Below are 18,683 nucleotides of genomic sequence, written 5' to 3'. Positions count from 1 at the left end.
TACCATATCACCCTATTAGAGCACTTCGCTCTCACACTGCAGGCTTACTTGTTGTTCCTAGAGTATTTAAAAGTAGAATGGGAGGCAGAGCCTTCAGTTTTCAGGCCCCTCTTCTATGGAACCAGCTTCCAGTTTGGATTCAGGAGACAGACACTATCTCTACTTTCAAGATTAGGCTTCAAACTTTCCTTTTGATAAAGCATATAGTTAGGGCTGGACCAGGTGACCCTGAATCCTCCCTTAGTTATCCTGCAATAGATGTAGGCTGCCGGGGATTCCCATGATGCACTGAGTTTTTCCTTTCCAGTCATCTTTCTCACTAACTATGTGTTAATAGACCTCTCTGCATTGAATCATATCTGTTATTAATCTCTGTCTCTCTTCCACAGCATGTCTTTATCCTGTTTTCCTTCTCTCACCCCAACTGGTCGCAGCAGATGGCCCCGCCCCTCCCTGAGCCTTGTTCTGCCGGAGGATTCTTCCTGGTAAAAGGGAGTTTTTCCTTCCCACTGTTGCCAAAGTGCTTGCTCATAGGGGGTCATATGATTGGTGGGTTTTTCTCTGTATCTATAAAGCGCCTTGAGGCAACTTTTGTTGTGATTTGGCGCTATATAAATAAAATTGAATTGAATTGAATTGAATTGAATAATTTGGGCACAAATCAAAATTTAATGTTCAAAAACTTGCGGACTTCACAGTGTAGACAGTTTGGAAAACCAAAATACATACCACTCAGTTGATGTCTTTCTGTCCAACAGCTCCTTTTCTAGACTTGTAAGAGTTTGATGTAATGTGGGGAGTGCTGGTCCTGAGTCTCAAAGACAGTAAGAAGCAAACAGAGGGAAAGAAAACCCTGAAAATTTTTTAGAACCTGTTTTGATCTTTAATGGCTGTGCAACTGTTATGACCAGGGGTGGGTTTCAATTATCCATTTTCTGATTAAAATCTATTTCAGCTTGAATAACACTATCGATTCATGAAATCCTGAATCAGTTTTTAAATATAAATGTATTTCGCCAGAAACGAATGAATCTCAGGTTAAAGCTTTCATTTCATCAACCACCAAGCAGCTAAAACAGTAAATGAGAGCAGGTAAACAAATTCCACACAAAGACGTAAACACAAAGCACGGACCCGATGCATCAGAATCTGTGAGATGTTGGCTTTCTCACCCAACGGCACGAACATGGACACGCCGCTAGGGCTGAAAGCCGACAGCTCACAGATTCTAAAGCTGCAGATTTTGTCACTCTCCAACTGAAATTCACTGAACCAGGAGCAAAAGAAGATCAAAACTACGCTTCATATTTGATAAACATCGTCATGAATTCTCCCTTACCTTTGCTGTTTTGCTTCCACCACAATAAAATCACTTCCTGCACAGCTCTCTCTCTCTCTCTCTCTCTCTCTCAGTGTACTTCAAGAACAGTTTCCCATCTCAAATTTCAGTTTTCTGCATTATTTGCTTGCTTATTATGCGACAGTGCTGTCAGCTGATGTTTTTTTTTTCAAAAATTACCTGCAACAAGACAGCCTAATTTCTGCAGTTCAACACTGAAGAAATGAAGAAGAAACTTTTTGAAATTATGCCAAATTGCAATACGCAAATATCTGTGTCTCTAATAAAACCTCTGTAACTTTGCTCTGCTTCACTTCAGCAGCATCAGATAATGTTCATATGCTGATTCATGGTCTTCTTTCATTTTTGTTCTACTGCTGAATATTTTTAATGTTTAAGGCCAGGAAAATCTCCTTCATGTTTTTCTGTGTTTTATCCTCAGTTACTTTGACTAAAAGGCATCTGCTGTGATGCTCACACCTCTGATGAAGTCTCACACATATCAGTGCTGATAAATGATCAGAATTATAATATTTCTGACTGTCTGAGGCAAAATTTCCCCAATTAAAATCTAATCTAATCAATTATAGAAATAAGTGATGATAGCCTGTCAGTTTAGGCCTAAAGAGATATGTGTTTTTAAAAAAGACCACATAATTTAAATATAATCATTACATGCCTGTTAAAAGCCTCTCATAAAGTCTCTCATAAGCACAATGACCAGATAAAACATATGGCCGTGCTTATATGTAACTTAGGCAAGCCCAAAATGTTTATGATTCAACTGTGGAATTTAACTTAATTCTTAAGAAGGACAAGCTAACTTACTTTGTTTTCAACTATAAAGCCAACCTAGACTTTAACCATTTAACAGGCCACTAATCTGGTTTATGCCTTTGGACCTTAGCTGTCTTTTGTTTGAACTTCATTACTGTTAGTGAGAAAGGGGTGCACATATAACAGACTGTGATTGATAGTAATAACGAAGTACTTACTGTGGAAAGTTTCAAAACCACACTTCCCTAGGAAGTGGTTAAAAGTCATGTGTTGTATATGTATGTATAAACACATGACTCAAAAGGACTGACCCCTCGGTCTCAAGCTGACAGATCAAGCCTTTCACCACCGAGATGTTTGCTCTGCAACAATTTGTGGTCGTTCATATGCTGACATTCCTCGGGCAAAATGGTAAGTTGCACCATGAATACTCTTCTCCAGCCTGCATGTGGAATATTAATATTTTTAATTACATTTTTTTCCTCCTACTTCCATTAGTCCTTGGAAGTAAAATTATAGATGGGAAAATAGCCCCAGACAACGAAATGCTGTATATGGCATCAGTGCAGGATCACGGAGGCAACCATGTTTGTGGAGGATTTCTTGTTTCTGAGGACTTTGTAATGACTGCTGCACACTGTGACCTGTAAGTAATCATCTCTTTAAGGAAATTCCTGATTAGGAAAACAAATGCTGGCCTTAAAATGTCCTATGCTTATATAAATAAATAAATAAATAAATATTAGGGGTGCAACAATACTCGTATCGATATTGAACCGTTCGATAAAGTGCTTTCGGTTCGGTACGCATATGTATCGAACAATACAACATTTTAATTTATTTTATCAACTTTTCTTCTGACGATGCTGTCTGTGTTGAGCGCTCAGCGGATCTGCGTTCGACTACTCCGCCTAGGCTGCACTGTCGAGTGCAGATCCACTGAGCGCAGCGCAAGCTAGCAAGACAGAAGCTAAGCTCGTTGCAACATGGCAACTGCCTCAACGCTACCCGAAATTGAACCTCCCCCACCCTCATTCAGATCTGGCCTTTGGAACTATCTTGGTTTTCATGTGAAGTATGACCCTGAAGGTAAGCACGTCATGGACAAAAGTAAAACAGTATGTCGGATGTGCCACGCAATGCTCAATTGGTGGGAACTAGTGCGTTAGTGCAGTTAGCTTGTTAAGGTGTTGACGCCATCCAGCCCCAAGCACGGGGTGATCCGCGGTAATTTGTTAACGGAGATTTGCCGCGTTATGGCGTTAATGTCATTTTAACGAGATTAACGCTGACAGCACTAGTGGGAACACAACGAATATGACTGCACATTTACGCCGACATCATCCTAGTGCAAAGACAAGTGGAAGCAGACAAAAACAACAAGCACGCATGCTACAAACTTTACCCGAGTCATTTAGACATTTCTCTGTAATAAACTCTCTTTTCCAAAGATGAGTGATTTCTCGATCAGATAGGTTTATTTTTTTTTTATTTTGTTGTTTCAGCAACATTAAATTTAAAAACTGTACTTTTGAGTTAAAATATATATTTATAATTTTAATAAATGATAAATTAAAATTGTATCGAAAAAATATCAAACCGTGTCACCAAAGTATCGAACCGAACCGAACCGTGAATTTTGTGTATCGTTGCACCCCTAATATATATATATATATATATATATATATGTATATGTATATATATATATATATATAATTTTGAGATGATCAGAATTAGATTTTCTGCAGTTGCATGCACAACAAGATGAACAAAAACTAAACGATAAATTTCTTTTTTTTTTAATTCAATTGTATTTATTCACTGCAACAGTTACTTCAAGGTTCTTAGCACAATTGGTGCAATAATTGATATATATATATATATATATATATATATATATATGTACTCTGTATGTGTGTGTTTGTGAGTATATGTATCTAATGATCATAATAATATAATAATATAATAATTCTGATACCATCTGAATTATTGCACCAATTATGCTAAGAACCTTGAAGTAACTGTTGCAGTGAATAAATACAATTGAATTTAAAAAAAAGAAAGAAAAGAAATTTATCGTTTAGTTTTTGTTCATCTTGTTGTGCATGCAACTGCAGAAAATCTCATTCTGATCATCTCAGAATTATATCTTATTCAGGGATCTTAAACGTGTAGTTCTTGGTAACCACAACCTCAAGAAGGCTGAGAAGAAAATGAAGATTGCCAAGAAATGCAAACACCCAGATTATAAGAATGTTGGCCATGGATATGACATCATGCTTCTAAAAGTAAGGCTTTTTGTCCTTTTTTGTCTTTTTTATTTTCTTAAATCACATAATTTTTAAATTTTTCATTGTCCTATTTTGCAAGTTGCTCATTTAAAACAAGGTATTTCTAGTTAAAGTATGGAGTGCTTACTTTAAAAAAAGATCAAAGATAAATGTTCTGTATTGCTGTTACATGGTTTTCACTCATTTATAATCTTTACTCTTTAATTCTGTGCCTCTAGTTGTCTACACCTGTCCAACCAAGCAAAAGAATTCAATTCATTCGACTTCCCTTCCATGAAATGACATTAAAGGAAAATGAGAAATGCCAAGTGGCTGGATGGGGTAAGATAAACACTTATGGTAGTGTTGTTGACGACCTGAGAGTGGTGGATGTGTCGGTCATCAGCCCACAAGTCTGCAGGAAAGAATGGGGTCATCTTCCACCCAATATTATCTGTGCAGGTGGATACAACACAACAAAAGGATTCTGTCAGGTATGTTTTCTGTCCTTCCCTTGAAAAGTCATTGCTAACTGCTCTGTGGTTGAGAAATATATGAACAACCTGCATTAAGTATCACATGAACAAAGTAAATACTCCCTTCTTACAGGGTGATTCTGGTGGCCCTCTGGTGTGGAAGGAAATGGCTGTCGGTATTGTTTCTTTCAACAAAAGCATTCCAAGAACCGAGCTGGGAAATTGTAACTATCCAGATGTCCCCAATGTCTATATGGATATCTCAAAACACCATTACTGGATCAGGAAGATTCTCAAGGAAAAAAAATACAAAAAGCTTTGCGTCAGCACACTGTAAGTGTGGAAGCTGTGCCTCTGTCAGCGTTTGCTCTCAAAGAAGAATAAAGAAAATGTTTGAAAAGTATTGTCTCTGTGCATGAATAATATTTTATTATGACTTCAAAAACATGTCTATAAAAACATTGATATCAGTTTGCCATGGAAAATGAATTAATGCAATACCAATATTTGTAAAAAAAAAATTTCATTGCTACAGTACATTCATCCTGTTTTATTGAGTACTATAAATACTAGAGATTGACAGAAGGTGTTTTGGTATCACAGAGAACCACCTGATGTGGTCTAATAAATCAAACAAACAGAAGCTTTGACATTTTAATACTATCAGCTCTAACTACAGTAACTCTACTTTTTTAAAATTAATAGTAAGATCATGAACATTGAACATCCTGACGTTTTCTCTTGGTTGGCGTGTTGGATGCCCGCCCTCGCTTCCTTTTTGTTCCTACATTCTTCTTCTTCTGTTGTCTGTCTGGTTCATCTTTTTTCTTCTTCTGTGCTGCCGCTGGCTTGGCCGCCATCTTTGGTGACCCTGCTGGTTTGGTTTTCTTCTGTTTCCCTGTTGTTTAATATTAGAAGAAGGAAATTTAAAATCTGCTCTCAGAAGCACCCAGAATACAACACTGCAGAACATGTAACTGAACTGAGATCAGCCCTGAGATTCATGAGGTATTTGCTCCTTTATAAAATTCATTTTTATTAAACCGTCTAAGACACCTTTCTTCTGAGACGGTTCTTCCCCAGATGTCATCTCTGTCCCGTCAGGCACAGCCATCCTTTTCTGTCTTCCTGCTCTGGTCTTCAGCTCCACCTCCACGGGGTAATGGTCACTGATGCTGAGTGCCTTAGAGAGTAAATATACAACACTAATGCTTTCCTTTAAAATGATCATCATCATCATCCTCATCATCATCATCACCTTTATTTATAAAGTACTTTAAAACAACCACAGCTGACACAAAGTGGTGTACATTGGAACTGTAAAATAAAATTACATGAGATATAAATAAAAACCAAATAAAGGCAAGGCAAGGCAAGTTTATTTATATAGCACAATTCAACAACAAGGTGATTCAAAGTGCTTTACAGAGCTTCTTCGTGTTTGGTTCTGACTCTGGGAACTGATAAAAAAATGGATCCAGATGACCTGAGGAATCTGGAAGGTTTATAATGGGTCAGGAGGTCACTGATGTATTTTGGTCCTAAACCATTCAGAGCTTTATAGACCAGCATCAGAACTTTAAAGTCTATCCTCTGACGGACAGGCAGCCAGTGTAAAGACCACAGAGCTGGACTGATGTGGTCCACTTTTTTGGTCTTAGTGAGGAATCGAGCAGCAGAGTTCTGAATGAGCTGTAGTTGTCTGACTGATTTTTTTGGTAGACCTGTAAAGATGCTGTTACAGTAATCAAGCCTGCTAAAGATGAATGCATGGACTAGTTTTTCCAGGTCCTGTTGAGACATCAGATCTTTTATCCTTGAAATATTCTTGAGGTGATAGTAAGCTGATTTTGTTATTGTCTTAATGTGTTTTTCTAAGTTTAGGTCTGCATCCATCACTACACCCAAATTTCTCGCCTGGTTTGTGGTTTTTAGGTGTATAGATTGAAGTTCTGTGGTGACCTGTAATCGTTTTTCTTTGGCACCAAAGACTATTACTTCAGTTTTGTTTTTGTTTAGCTGGAGAAAATTGTGGCACAACCAGCCATTAATTTCCTCAATGCATTTACCAAGAGCCTGTACAGGGCCTCGGTCTCCTGGTGACATTGTGATATATATTTGTGTGTCATCTGCATAGCTATGATAGTTTATTTTTTTGTTCTGTATAATCTGTGCCAGTGGGAGCATGTAAATGTTAAACAGAAGGGGTCCCAAGATGGAACCTTGGGGAACTCCACATGTGATACTTGTCTGCTCAGATGTGAAGTTACCTATTGATGCAAAGTATTTCCTGTTTTCTAAGTATGTTTTGAACCAGTTTAGTACAGTTCCTGAAAGACCTGCCCAATTCTCCAGTCATTTGAGTAATATGTTGTGGTCAACAGTATCAAATGCTGCACTGAGATCCAGTAAAACTAAGACTGACATTTTTCCACTGTCTGTATTCAGACATATGTCATTGAACACTTTGGTCAGAGCGGTTTCAGTGCTGTGGTTCTGTCTAAAACCTGACTGGAAGGCATCATAGCAGTTATTCTGTTTTAAGAAGTAATTGAGCTGTTGAGAAACTGCTTTTTCAATGATCTTACTTAAAAATGGGAGATTTGAGATCGGCCTGTAGTTATTCATTTGTGTCTTGTCAAGATTGTCCTTTTTCAGTATAGGTTTAATTACAGCAGTTTTTAGTGATTCTGGAAACACACCTGACATTAAAGAAAAGTTGACGATCTGTAACAGGTCTGACTCCAAAGTCTTTGAGACCTTTTTGAAAAAACTTGTTGGCAGGACATCTAAACAGCAAGAGGAGGAGTTCAGTTGACCTAAGATGTCCTCCAGGTCTTTGCTGTTAATAGGGTGAAACTGTTTGATGGTGTTTAAACAGTTTTTCGGTGGACACAGTACATATCCTGAATCTGCTGTTGATGTACCAATTGCTTGTCTAATCTTTTGGATTTTGTCTGTGAAGAATTTGGCAAAGTCATTGCAGGCCATGGTCGAATGAAGTTCAGCTGCCACTGACACAGGAGGGTTTGTTAGCCTGTCAACTGTAGAAAATAGGACCCGAGCGTTATGACTGTTTTTGGTGATGATGTCAGAGAAGTAGGACCTCCTTGCACTCCTCAGTTGTAAATTATAATTGTGAAGTTTCTCTTTATAGATGTCATAATGAACCTGGAGGTTTGTTTTTCTCCATCTGCGCTCAGCTTTCCTACACTCTCTTTTTTCATTTTTCACCAGTGTGGAGTTTCTCCATGGAGACTTTTTCCTTCCAGAGATAACCTTCACCTTAATGGGAGCAATAGTGTCCATTACATTTAACATTTTAGCATTGAAGCTATTGACGAGCTCATTGACTGAACCTCTGGACAGGTCAGGTGTTAATGGGAAGACCTGGTTAAAGATCTCACTACTGTGTTCAGTTATACACCGTTTTGTGATCACTGCTGTTGATATATTTATGTGGGCTGAAATTTTACTTTCAAAGAAAACACAGTAATGATCAGACAGGCCCACATCAGACACAGTAACCTTTGAAATGCTCAGGCCCTTGGAGATCAGTAGGTCAAGAGTGTGTCCTCTATTATGTGTGGCCTCTGTTACATGCTGAGTCAGCCCAAAGTTGCCCAGAGTGTTACTCAGGTCTTTAGTCCCTTTGTCCTGAGGGTTGTCCACATGGATGTTAAAATCCCCAACAATAATTACACAGTCGAAATCAACACAGATCACAGACAGCAGTTCACTGAGGTCATTAAAAAAGTCTGTGCAGTATTTGGGAGGCCTGTAAACATTAAGAAACACAACTTTGGATGGGGGCCTTCAGCTGTAAAGCCACATATTCAAAAGACTGAAAACTTCCAGGAGATAGCTGCTTACATTGAAATGATTCATTAAATAAGACGGCAACCCCTCCTCCTCTCCTGCTCGCCCTGGCCTCACTGATAAAACTGTAGTTTGGAGGGGTCGTCTCGATGAGAAAAGCTCCACTGTTACTTTGGTCCAACCAAGTTTCAGTTAGAAACATAAAATCAGATAAAAGAAGAGTGAAATCATTAATTAAATAACTACTTCAATTAAAAGAGAAATTAAGTCTCTCTGAGGTTAAAAGCCAAGGAATAAAAGTGGGTTTTAAGACGTGATTTAAAAGCGGACAGTGAAGGGGCCTCTCTAACTTGCATGGGCAAATTATTCCATAATTTAGGAGCCACGATAGAGAAGGCCCTGTCCCCTCTGAGCTTCCTGCTGGATCTCGGTACCTCCAGGAGCAGCTGGTCAGCTGACCTGAGAGACCGACAGGGTATGTGGGGATGAAGAAGCTCAGAGAGGTAAGGCGGGGCAAGACTGTGAAGGCATTTAAAAACAAACATGAGAATTTTAAAATGAACTCTAAAAGACACAGGCAGCCAGTGCAGAGGCTAGCACGGGGGTTATATGCTCTCTTTTTTGAGTTCCTGTTAGGAGTCGTGCAGCCGCATTTTGAACCAGCTGCAGACGTGAGAGCAGTGACTGACTGACCCCCACATAAAGTGAGTTACAGTAGTCCAGGCGGGAAGAAATAAAAGCATGGATCACTGTTTCAAAGTGCTGCCTCGAAAGAAAATATTTTACTCTTGCCAGTCACCTTAAATGATAAAAACTGGACTTCACCACTGTTCTGATTTGGTTGTCCAATTTAAAATCTCTGTCCAACTTAAAACCAAGGTCAATAACAGCAGGTTTAAAATAGACTTCCAAGGATCCTAAAACAACAGAGGAGGACTCACAGGGACCACTAGGTCCAAACACCAACACTTCTGTTTTCTTTTCGTTAAAATTTAAAAAGTTTAGAGCCAACCAAGCTTTAATGTCATCTAGACATGTCAAGAGAGGTTTTATGGAAATGCCATCCTTCTGCTTTAGTGGTAAATAAATTTGGCAGTCATCGGCATAACAATGAAATGAGATCCCATGACTCCTAAGGATGGAACCCAGAGGCAATAGATACAATAAAAAGAGCAGTAGCCCTAAAATTGAGCCCTGTGGGACGCCACATGACAGAGGAGCAGAAGATGATTCGGAACCGAGAAGGCTGACGGAGAAAATTCTATCTGACAAATAAGACCTAAACCAATTAAGTGCAGTGCCACCAATACCCACTACATCATTTAATCGAGAAATTAGAATATTGTGGTCTACGGTGTCAAAGGCAGCAGTTAGGTCAAGCAAGACAAGAACAACATGGTTACCAGAATCAGATGATGCCAACTGTCAAATCATTTCTATCTTTCGGTTTAGAAAAACACATAAGTGAGTCTCACCTCCTCATCAGTCAGCTTAAACTCTTGCTGGAAGTTGAAAGACTTGGCCGAGTTGGGGACGATGGCGTTCGACATGGTCTCTCCATACACAACAATTCTGTTTGAGGAAGAAGAGACACATAAAAAAAATTAAGAACTTCTTTCTGTACACTTTACAGTGTGAAGTTCCAATAATTATCCCTTTATTTTTCTTTCAGTTTGAAATTCCCTAAAGTCCCTAACATTAGACGTTAGCTGTGAGAGGGACTCTTGTTGAAAAATAAAAAAGAACACTTTGGCCATGTTGCAGAGGCTTTGTGGTCGCTCAGGTCACAAAAATAAGCATCCTGCCACCAGTGCTCATCATCATACAAACAGTGCTTCCCCACAAAGTAAACTGTACAGATATCAATCAGTGATTCATGAATACTTTTCTATATGAATTAGTTCGTCTGTTTCTTTCTCCTGGTTTTGCTTCAGTGGTGCAGATTTCTCTCAGAAAGTCGTCACTCCGTCCACTTTACCTCGACTTGTTTCCTTATATTGAGAAATGTGGTGTGATAGTGCAGATAGTATGAAGAATAATATACTCACTAATTTTCATTCATGTAATTATTTGTAGAAGTATCTTCCTCTTTTTGAGCTCTCACATGTTCAAACTGCTGCCTTCAGGCAGGCGTTACAGACGCTGTTTACTAAACATGCTGCCACCACAGAGACAGTTTCCTCCCCCCACGCTGTCACTCTGATGAACACTGAAATAACCCACTGTTTTTTTTATGTGTGTGTGTGTACATATATATACACACACATTTCTTTTACGACATGAAGAGAGCAAAGTGAACCGGAGTCAAATTCCTTGTTTGTTTGCACAAACTTGGCCAAATAAAGATGAGTCTTTAGTTTCCTCCTATGTCATTATCATGTTTGTCACCTGTCGTAGGTGTTATCATTGTTGTTGCTAGCTGTGGTGTCGACATCATCATCAATGAGCCAATCGTAGGATGGAGAGCAGATGCGGATCTTTTCCTTCTTCTTCTTGGAGAGATATCGTCCGTCTGCATTAAAGTCCCCCAAAATCATAATGTTCTACAAAAGAAATGAAAATGTCGACAGAGAGCAGAACTCACTTAATACAATGACAGATTCATTAAATAACAGCACCAAGGTTTATGTGGTGTCATATATTTATTATTATTACATAATTCTGTGAGGAGCTGGCAGAACAATAACTGAATACCACTCTCTGTGGTTTACTGCAAATTACTTCACTGTAAGAAGCCAATTGAAAGGCACAGAAACATGATACGATGACTCAGGAACTTTATGCATTTGTGTATTTAAAGCTGGGTTTTTTTTCAACTCCTCTGTTATCACTCTGTTTACATGAAGACACAATCAAATAGTTAAAATATAATCTCATTCTGATTCACTATGTGATTAAAAAAGGTAATAATAACATATAATATAATAATAAAAAGATATATTTTTTAAATTTGTCTTGCTCACTTTCAAAGTCCAATGTTTTAATATTGTGATTAAACTCCTGCATAGCTTATCTTCAAGATGGTTTTTGGTCTGTGATGCTTTATCAAACCCAGACAGAATTTACATGTAATTAACATGCAAAACATCTATAAAGTGTAGTACAGTAAATGCATGCATGAAGTTTAAGTTCATGCATGCATTTACTGACAGGCCCCTGCACAGTATGTACCACCGGCAGATAGAGGAGGTGGCCGATATCCAGAAATCCTACCAGTGGCTGGATAAAGCTGGACTGAAAGACAGCACAGAGGCACTAATCATGGCAGCACAGGAACAAGCTCTGAGCACAAGATCCATAGAGGCTGGGGTCTATCACACCAGGCAAGACCCCAGGTGCAGGCTGTGTAAAGATGCCCCTGAGAAAATCCAGCACACCCGAGTGAACAGCAGGGTGCAAGATGCTAGCAGGCAAGGCATACATGGAACGCCATAACCAAGTGGCTGACATAGTATACAGAAACATCTGTGCCGAGTATAACCTGAAAGTCCCGAGGTCAAAATGGGAGACGCCCCCAAGGGTGATGGAGAATGACCGAGCTAAGATCCTGTGGGACTTCCAGATACAGACGGACAAAATGGTGGTGGCTAACCAACCGGACATAGTGGTGGTAGACAAACAGAAGAAGACGGCCGTAGTGATTGATGTAGCGGTTCCCAATGACAGCAACATCAGAAAGAAGGAACACGAGAAGCTGGAGAAATACCAAGGGCTCAGAGAAGAGCTCGAGAGGATGTGGAGGGTGTGTGTGTGTGTGTTCACACACATCCACACAATTTTATAATAAAATAATTTATTAATGCATGCATTTCAATATTTTGCTACCACTGAAGGTTCTAAGACTATTGGAAAATGAACTCCAAAAAGTATGTCCAAAAAAATAATCTCATCTACAACGCAACAAATTACTTTGATCAAACCACGAAGCAACCACAATCTAAAGAAGGTGTCTCAGAGAGGAGAGAGACACAGGAACTAAACTCTTAGGGCTCTTGTCTCAAACTTACATCATTTTTCCATTTCTTCCTGATGTCTTCAACCACATCGTGCAGCTCGTCCAGCTCCTTCAGAGTGTCTTCCGGCTTTGTGTGCACAGGGATCAGGACCAGATCTTGTACAACTGAAAGAGTTCACAAGCAAAGAGGCCTCAATACAAAGTACACCTGAATAGAGTAAATATTACAAATTCACAGTGTCAGTTTAGTCTTTCCATAAAAACGGTTCAGAGGTCTTGTTCAGTGGCTCAACTTAGCCCAGGTGAGGACAAGTGGCAGCAAGCCCTAGAACATCCAGAGCCTTCAGCAATTCAGGGCCAACCTCATCTACCCCAGGGGCCCTGCCACCAAGGAGTTGTTTAACTGCCACAGTAACCTCACCCCCCAGTGATGGACAAGTCATCCCCCTCATTCCCACACTCTGCTTGGTTACAGAAGATGTGTCAGTGGGAATATGGAGATCCTCAGGGTGTTTCTGCCACAACCCGACAGTATCCTCAGTTGACATTAGAAGCGCTTCCTCACCAGAGAGGTGACATTCCATGTCCCAGTCGTTAGTCTCGGTAGCTGGGGATCGATCTACCAGGGTGCTTGTGCTCCTCAACGCAGCACATACTGCATCCAACCCCTACAGCACCTCCTGCTGGTGGTGGACCTACAGAAGGGTGGGCTCATGTCCCCTGTTCGGGCTGTCCCCGGCTGTGCCCCATGGACTAAGGCCCAGCAGCCAGGCGCTCACCCTTAGGCCTGGTTCCAGGGAGGGACCCAGTAACTCTATCCTGGGCAAAATGAACTGTTTTCTATATTTTATACTCATAGGGGCTTTAGAATCACCCAAGACCAATTTGCCATCATAGAAAACCCACAACAACAGAGTTCTCAGGATCCCTGGGACACACAAACCCCTCCACAGCGATTTGTTTTGCATTTCATTTTTCTGACGAAGACATTTTTCATTTAATTTCTGACATTATTTCCATGTAAGCTAGTCATTGAGAGATTTTCTGTAATTCCTAAAAATATAATTTCAATACTGTGAGAAGTCAGTTAAAGTGTCAGCTCAAATCAAAAAATGCATATGTTCCAGCTTACAGTTCATGTTATGCACTACCTAAAATATGATTTTTGTAGAAATGTATGTGAAATATGTGTTAGTGTGCTACTAACTATATTCATGCAAAGACAATGTGGATGTGGTGGTACTGTTTGTAACTGAAACTCAGTACAGATGACTGAAGACAAGAGCAGCATGCTGCTTCTTCATCTTGCCTCACTAACTCTCTATTTAAAGGCTCAACACTGATTAGTATGAATTATGAAACTGATAAAATAAAAGGATTTGTCATTAAACTGGAGTCCAAACTTTCAGCAAAACTGGAGTACAAATAAGCAGTAGGATTAAACAAAGGTTTTAAAATGTAGAACTGCAGTGGTTGGCACTTCCACTTGTTTTGTTTTGCAACCTAAAGCGTTACTCAAACACAGTAAAAAGCACAAACCTGTAGTTGGACAATCGAAGCGCAGGATGAAAGGCTCTCTGGCAAAGGCATCTTCATCTCCAGCCTGATTATCTTCATATTGGTGTGAATCCTTCAGTGTCACTTCATCTGGTCTGAGAGATAAACACGTATAGTCAGACATCAACGTGTCTGGCCATGAATCTCACATTCACACCAACTCTAAATATAATTAAATTCTAGTCTGCAAATCACTGAGATGTTGTATTAGAGTCTGTTTCTACACAAACCTGTAGAAACAGACGTACTGCTCCTTGTAGGTGTCTCGTCCCAGTTGTTTGCTGGCAGTCTTTACGTAGGGGCGTTTTCTGTTAGTGCCGAGGAAAACAGAGCCACGTAAACATGCAGTTTTCTACATAAAAATGTTGTAAATCAAAATAATGAAATTCACACACTATCACTGCAGGGAACTCACTCAGTTTTGTTGAGTTCTTGAAGTAAAGTTTCCATGGCTTTGCCGCTCTTATCCACCACCTCCAGCAGAACAATCACACTGTACTGAGATATGATCTGGAGGAAACACATCATTTAAGTGCTACACATTTCGTCATTGGTGTTGGATTTCAAGCTTTCTGTTGTAAAGGTAAAATTATTATCACCTTGGTGAGGTGTTTGATGACAGTCTTGTTCTGGACTTTCTTCTGTCCCAGGTTCTTGCCATTAAAGGCTGCTATCTTCATTCTGACTTGATTCTGAAAGAGATCAACTCTGTTTTAGACGATCAATACACAGTGTGTGATGTATTGTTCAAACTTCTGCTGAATCAAAACAGAGGAAGAAAACTGAGAAGCGCAGCAGAAAAAAGAAGAAATTGAAGCAAAGGGAAGAAAGAGAAACTAAAGATTAAACACTGAAAAAACTGTGGTTGGTTATATTGCAACATGTACAGTATATTCTAAAATAAGTCTCTGATGACTTTAAAGCTACAATTTCCCAGGTGAAGGCCTGGGAAATTGTAGCTTTTATTGAAAATGGAGAAGTTCCAGGGAGTCCAGTTCCTCTAATGCGGTTTCTCATTGCAGTAACATTTGGCACATCAAAGTTTTTTTTGACCTTGGGTAAGAATTCCCAATAATAATATTGAATGTATGTTTAATCCTAAATAAAGGTTTCAGTGATAATTTATGTTTTAAATTTTACACTTGTCCTTTACCAGAGATGTGGAAGTGTGCCTTTGTACTCCCCCACTGACAGGTGGTGATTCTTCAATGGTTAATAATAATTACAGTCCAATTTCCAAACTCTGTGTCTTAGCTAAGGTTCTTGAAAGGCTGGTTAATAATCAACTTTTGTTATCGGGATGAAAATAGTATTTTATCTCCTTTCCAATCTAGAGTTAGGAAACTACACAATACTGTCACAGCTTCCCCAAAAGTTCTCAATGACCTCTATGAAGCCTCGGACACAAATAACTACTGTGCAGCTCTTTTTATTGATCTATTCAAAGCTTTTAAACAGTTGACTATAGAATTTGATGTCAGAGATAACTGGAAATTGGACTTTCAGACAAAGCAGTTGCAGCTCAGTGGTCTCTCTTCCAGCTTTTTTTAAATATCACTAGTGAAGCCCCCTAAGGTTCTGTCCTTAGGCCTACATTATTTACATAGTAAATACTACTATTTACTATGTAAACAGTGTGAGACAAAATCTAGATGTACCTGTTCCTTTTTATGCATATGATACAATTACTTATTGTTGTGCTCTTATCATCAGCTGTAATTCAAACAATTACAGCGAGCTTTTGATAGTTTTCTGTCTCAGCTGGGTCAGCTCAGACTGGTTTTAAATACAGAAAAAAACAAAGTCATGCTGTTCTCAAACAGAAAGAGGGTGCCGGTAGTACTTCCTTTTCTTGTATCTGCTCAAGGCATTTCTACTGAAACTGTGGCCTCATACAAATACCTAAGTATTGTGATTGATTGATTGATTGATTGATTGATTGAATAGAATTGAATTGTGATTGAGTCTTTCCTTTAAGCCACACATTGACGATCTTTTAAAGAAACTGAGGCTGAAGTTATTGTTCTTTTTCAAAAACAGATCATGTTTCTTTTTCACAGCCACGAAAAGGCTTGGCTGCCACTTTTTTACCCATCCTGGTTTACAGTGATATAATTTATATGACTGTCTCTGCTCACTCTCTTCATCTGTTGGATTCTGTCTATCATGGGTCACTATTTTTTATAACTGGCTGTAAACCTTTAACACACCACTGTACTTTATTGTCTGGTTGACTGCTCCTCATTGGTCTTATGCAGGATGGTTCGTCAGTATCATTTTATAATTTTATTGGTATCAGAGTACATGTTATGCAAACAGTTTAGTCATAGACTGCGGTCCCAGGACAGAAGGCATTCTCCTTTTCTGCCCCGACTTCTTAGAATTCATTGCAGAAGGATTTGAAGCTCTCTCAATTGATTTGACTTGCAAAAGACGTTCAAATGTTTTGGTGATATCGTCTCTGGGGACTTGTTCTTGTTTTGTACATTAGACATATTTAGCCATTTTATTGTTTGTTTTATTATTTACTTATTTCTTTTTTATTGTTGTAATTTTAATATGCTTGCCTGGAACAGGTCTCTCTTGTAAATGAGACATTGAGTCTCAATGGGACTACCTGTATGAATAAAGGTGAAATAAAAAATAAAACTGATCAGTCAAAGTGCTTTTAACTACAAGTCACACACACACATAGGTGAATGGAGAACATTCAAACCTCACACAGAAAAGCCCCAGCTTGAATTTGAATTGTCACGTCACTGGATCACGGACCCAGTGCTTTGTATTTATTGGTGATAATTCTAACTATAATTATTATGATTTATGGTTTTCTGAGTATGTTACATCTTTAGTCCTTGGATTGTGGTTTCTGTTTTGTATCATCTTTGTGCTTCAGGTTCCTATGTTTCCATGTCTTAGTGTCTCGTCTGCGTCTTGGTGCTTTGTCTTTGTTCCCTGTTTTACTTTGGTAGTCCTTGTCCCATGTTTATGGTTTCAGTTCTGCTTCCCTGTGTCTCGTCATGAGTGCATTTCCCTCCTGTCTCCCATTCCCTGATTACGCTAGTATGTATTTAAGCCCTGTTTTTTTCCCTGCCCGTTGTCGCGTCCTCTGCGTTAGTTGTGTGTTCCTCAGTCGTCATGTTTTGTCAGGTTATGTCATGCGAAATCATGAACTCCCAGTTTAGATCATACTTCCTAGTTTGAATTTTGTTTTAGTGCTCATGTATTGTGTTTCTAAGTTTGTTTTCTGCCAGTGAATAAATATTACCGCCTTGAGTTAAATATTCCATCTCTGAGTCCTGCGCGTGAGTCCAACCACTGCCTGCCAAACAGCTCACCGTGACATGAACCAGGAAACCTCTTGCTGTGTGGTGACAATCGTAACCACTCCACCATCCTGTTCTAGTGTCTGGGTCATGGCAGCTTCTCTCTAGGCACGCTCTGACCTCGGTATGACCTCTGTATGATGTGTGGCATATATGACCACTCCTATGCTACTTTACTATAAAACTCTTTTGAGATTCCCAAATAATCCTGTTTCCATGGGAAGTGACAGTGACAGTGTCAAGATGGCATCAAGATTCCCGAAAACCACCATTTTCCTTGATTTGACCAATACTAAAATCCACCTGTCTAATTCATCAGCAAGTTTTAGCAGCAAAATTAGCTCAATGTAGCAAAAGTAACAGATTGAAGCTCAGAAATAGTTTATTAGTAATGAGGCATATTATTATATGTAGTATTCCGAACTACTCTTACTATCTTGTAAGATAATGGCATGTTTGCTGTTTAAAACATTTTTATCCGTGCAGAATAATTGATGTATATTTTTCTTAAAAGTATAGAAATACAAGGAAGTTCAAAAACTTATATTTAGTGCCTTGTTTTATTTCACTTGAATTAAAACTTTTTAAATAAGGGATTCTTTGAATGGCCATTAAGTAGAGATATAACTCATCAAAATCTTCAGGTGTGACACTGTAGGTTTTCAAACATTACAAATGAGCACAAACAGCAGTATTTGGGTTTTAATTTGACTCCCCTTATAATGAATGCAAAAACATATTTTACTCATTTTAAAAGTGAGGAATTCTAACTAATGCAGATGAGCATTTAGTTTTATAAAAGTAAGAAAACTAAAAATTAAAAAATAATACTCACGAGTGTAGCTAAAACAGCAGAATGAAAACTGAAAGAAGCGCTAATCTGCCAGCAAACAGACTGAAGCTGACTTCTACAGAAACAAACTGTCCACGCACCAGGAAGTTTTCAACCACACACACACACACACACTACATATACAGCATATGCAAAACCACACCACGCCTATCTATGTCTGTTATCTGCAGCAGTGTTTCCTGTGTTTGCATACAGCTGAGGGGTTTATCATCAACCCGCAGCACTCTGCTGCAGTCATGGGAAAACGTTTACCTTCAGTTAACCTGAAATACCGGTTTCATGTTCACTGGCTGGTAGACACCAATAGAGGG

General features: G+C 39.1%; 2 protein-coding genes across 2 annotated transcripts; one reads left to right on the top strand and one right to left on the bottom strand.

Annotated features, from left to right (window-relative positions):
* The first annotated feature begins 2,448 nt into the window (after nucleotides 1–2,448).
* Nucleotides 2,449–5,219, top strand: LOC134627568 (granzyme B-like). Its single transcript, XM_065470772.1, has 5 exons — nucleotides 2,449–2,527; nucleotides 2,615–2,762; nucleotides 4,275–4,404; nucleotides 4,626–4,880; nucleotides 4,996–5,219. The coding sequence occupies exons 1-5, from the start codon at nucleotides 2,470–2,472 to the stop codon at nucleotides 5,197–5,199; spliced, it is 795 nt and encodes a 264-aa protein (XP_065326844.1). The 5' UTR covers nucleotides 2,449–2,469; the 3' UTR covers nucleotides 5,200–5,219.
* A 177-nt stretch (nucleotides 5,220–5,396) lies between these two features.
* On the bottom strand, nucleotides 5,397–18,446 carry LOC134626897 (deoxyribonuclease-1-like). Its single transcript, XM_063472790.1, has 10 exons — nucleotides 18,355–18,446; nucleotides 14,793–14,885; nucleotides 14,609–14,703; nucleotides 14,424–14,501; nucleotides 14,176–14,288; nucleotides 12,689–12,801; nucleotides 11,070–11,224; nucleotides 10,157–10,253; nucleotides 5,919–6,045; nucleotides 5,397–5,760 (listed from the first exon to the last, which is right to left on the bottom strand). Exons 2-10 carry the CDS (start codon nucleotides 14,871–14,873, stop codon nucleotides 5,573–5,575), a joined length of 1,047 nt encoding a protein of 348 aa, XP_063328860.1. The 5' UTR covers nucleotides 14,874–14,885; nucleotides 18,355–18,446; the 3' UTR covers nucleotides 5,397–5,572.
* Nucleotides 18,447–18,683: the final 237 nt, after the last annotated feature.

This window comes from Pelmatolapia mariae, linkage group LG5 (genome assembly GCF_036321145.2).
Source record: "Pelmatolapia mariae isolate MD_Pm_ZW linkage group LG5, Pm_UMD_F_2, whole genome shotgun sequence".
NCBI classification, from domain to species: domain Eukaryota; kingdom Metazoa; phylum Chordata; class Actinopteri; order Cichliformes; family Cichlidae; genus Pelmatolapia; species Pelmatolapia mariae.
Note: the sequence above shows the minus strand (reverse complement) of the source record. Positions and strands in the feature narration are given on the sequence as shown.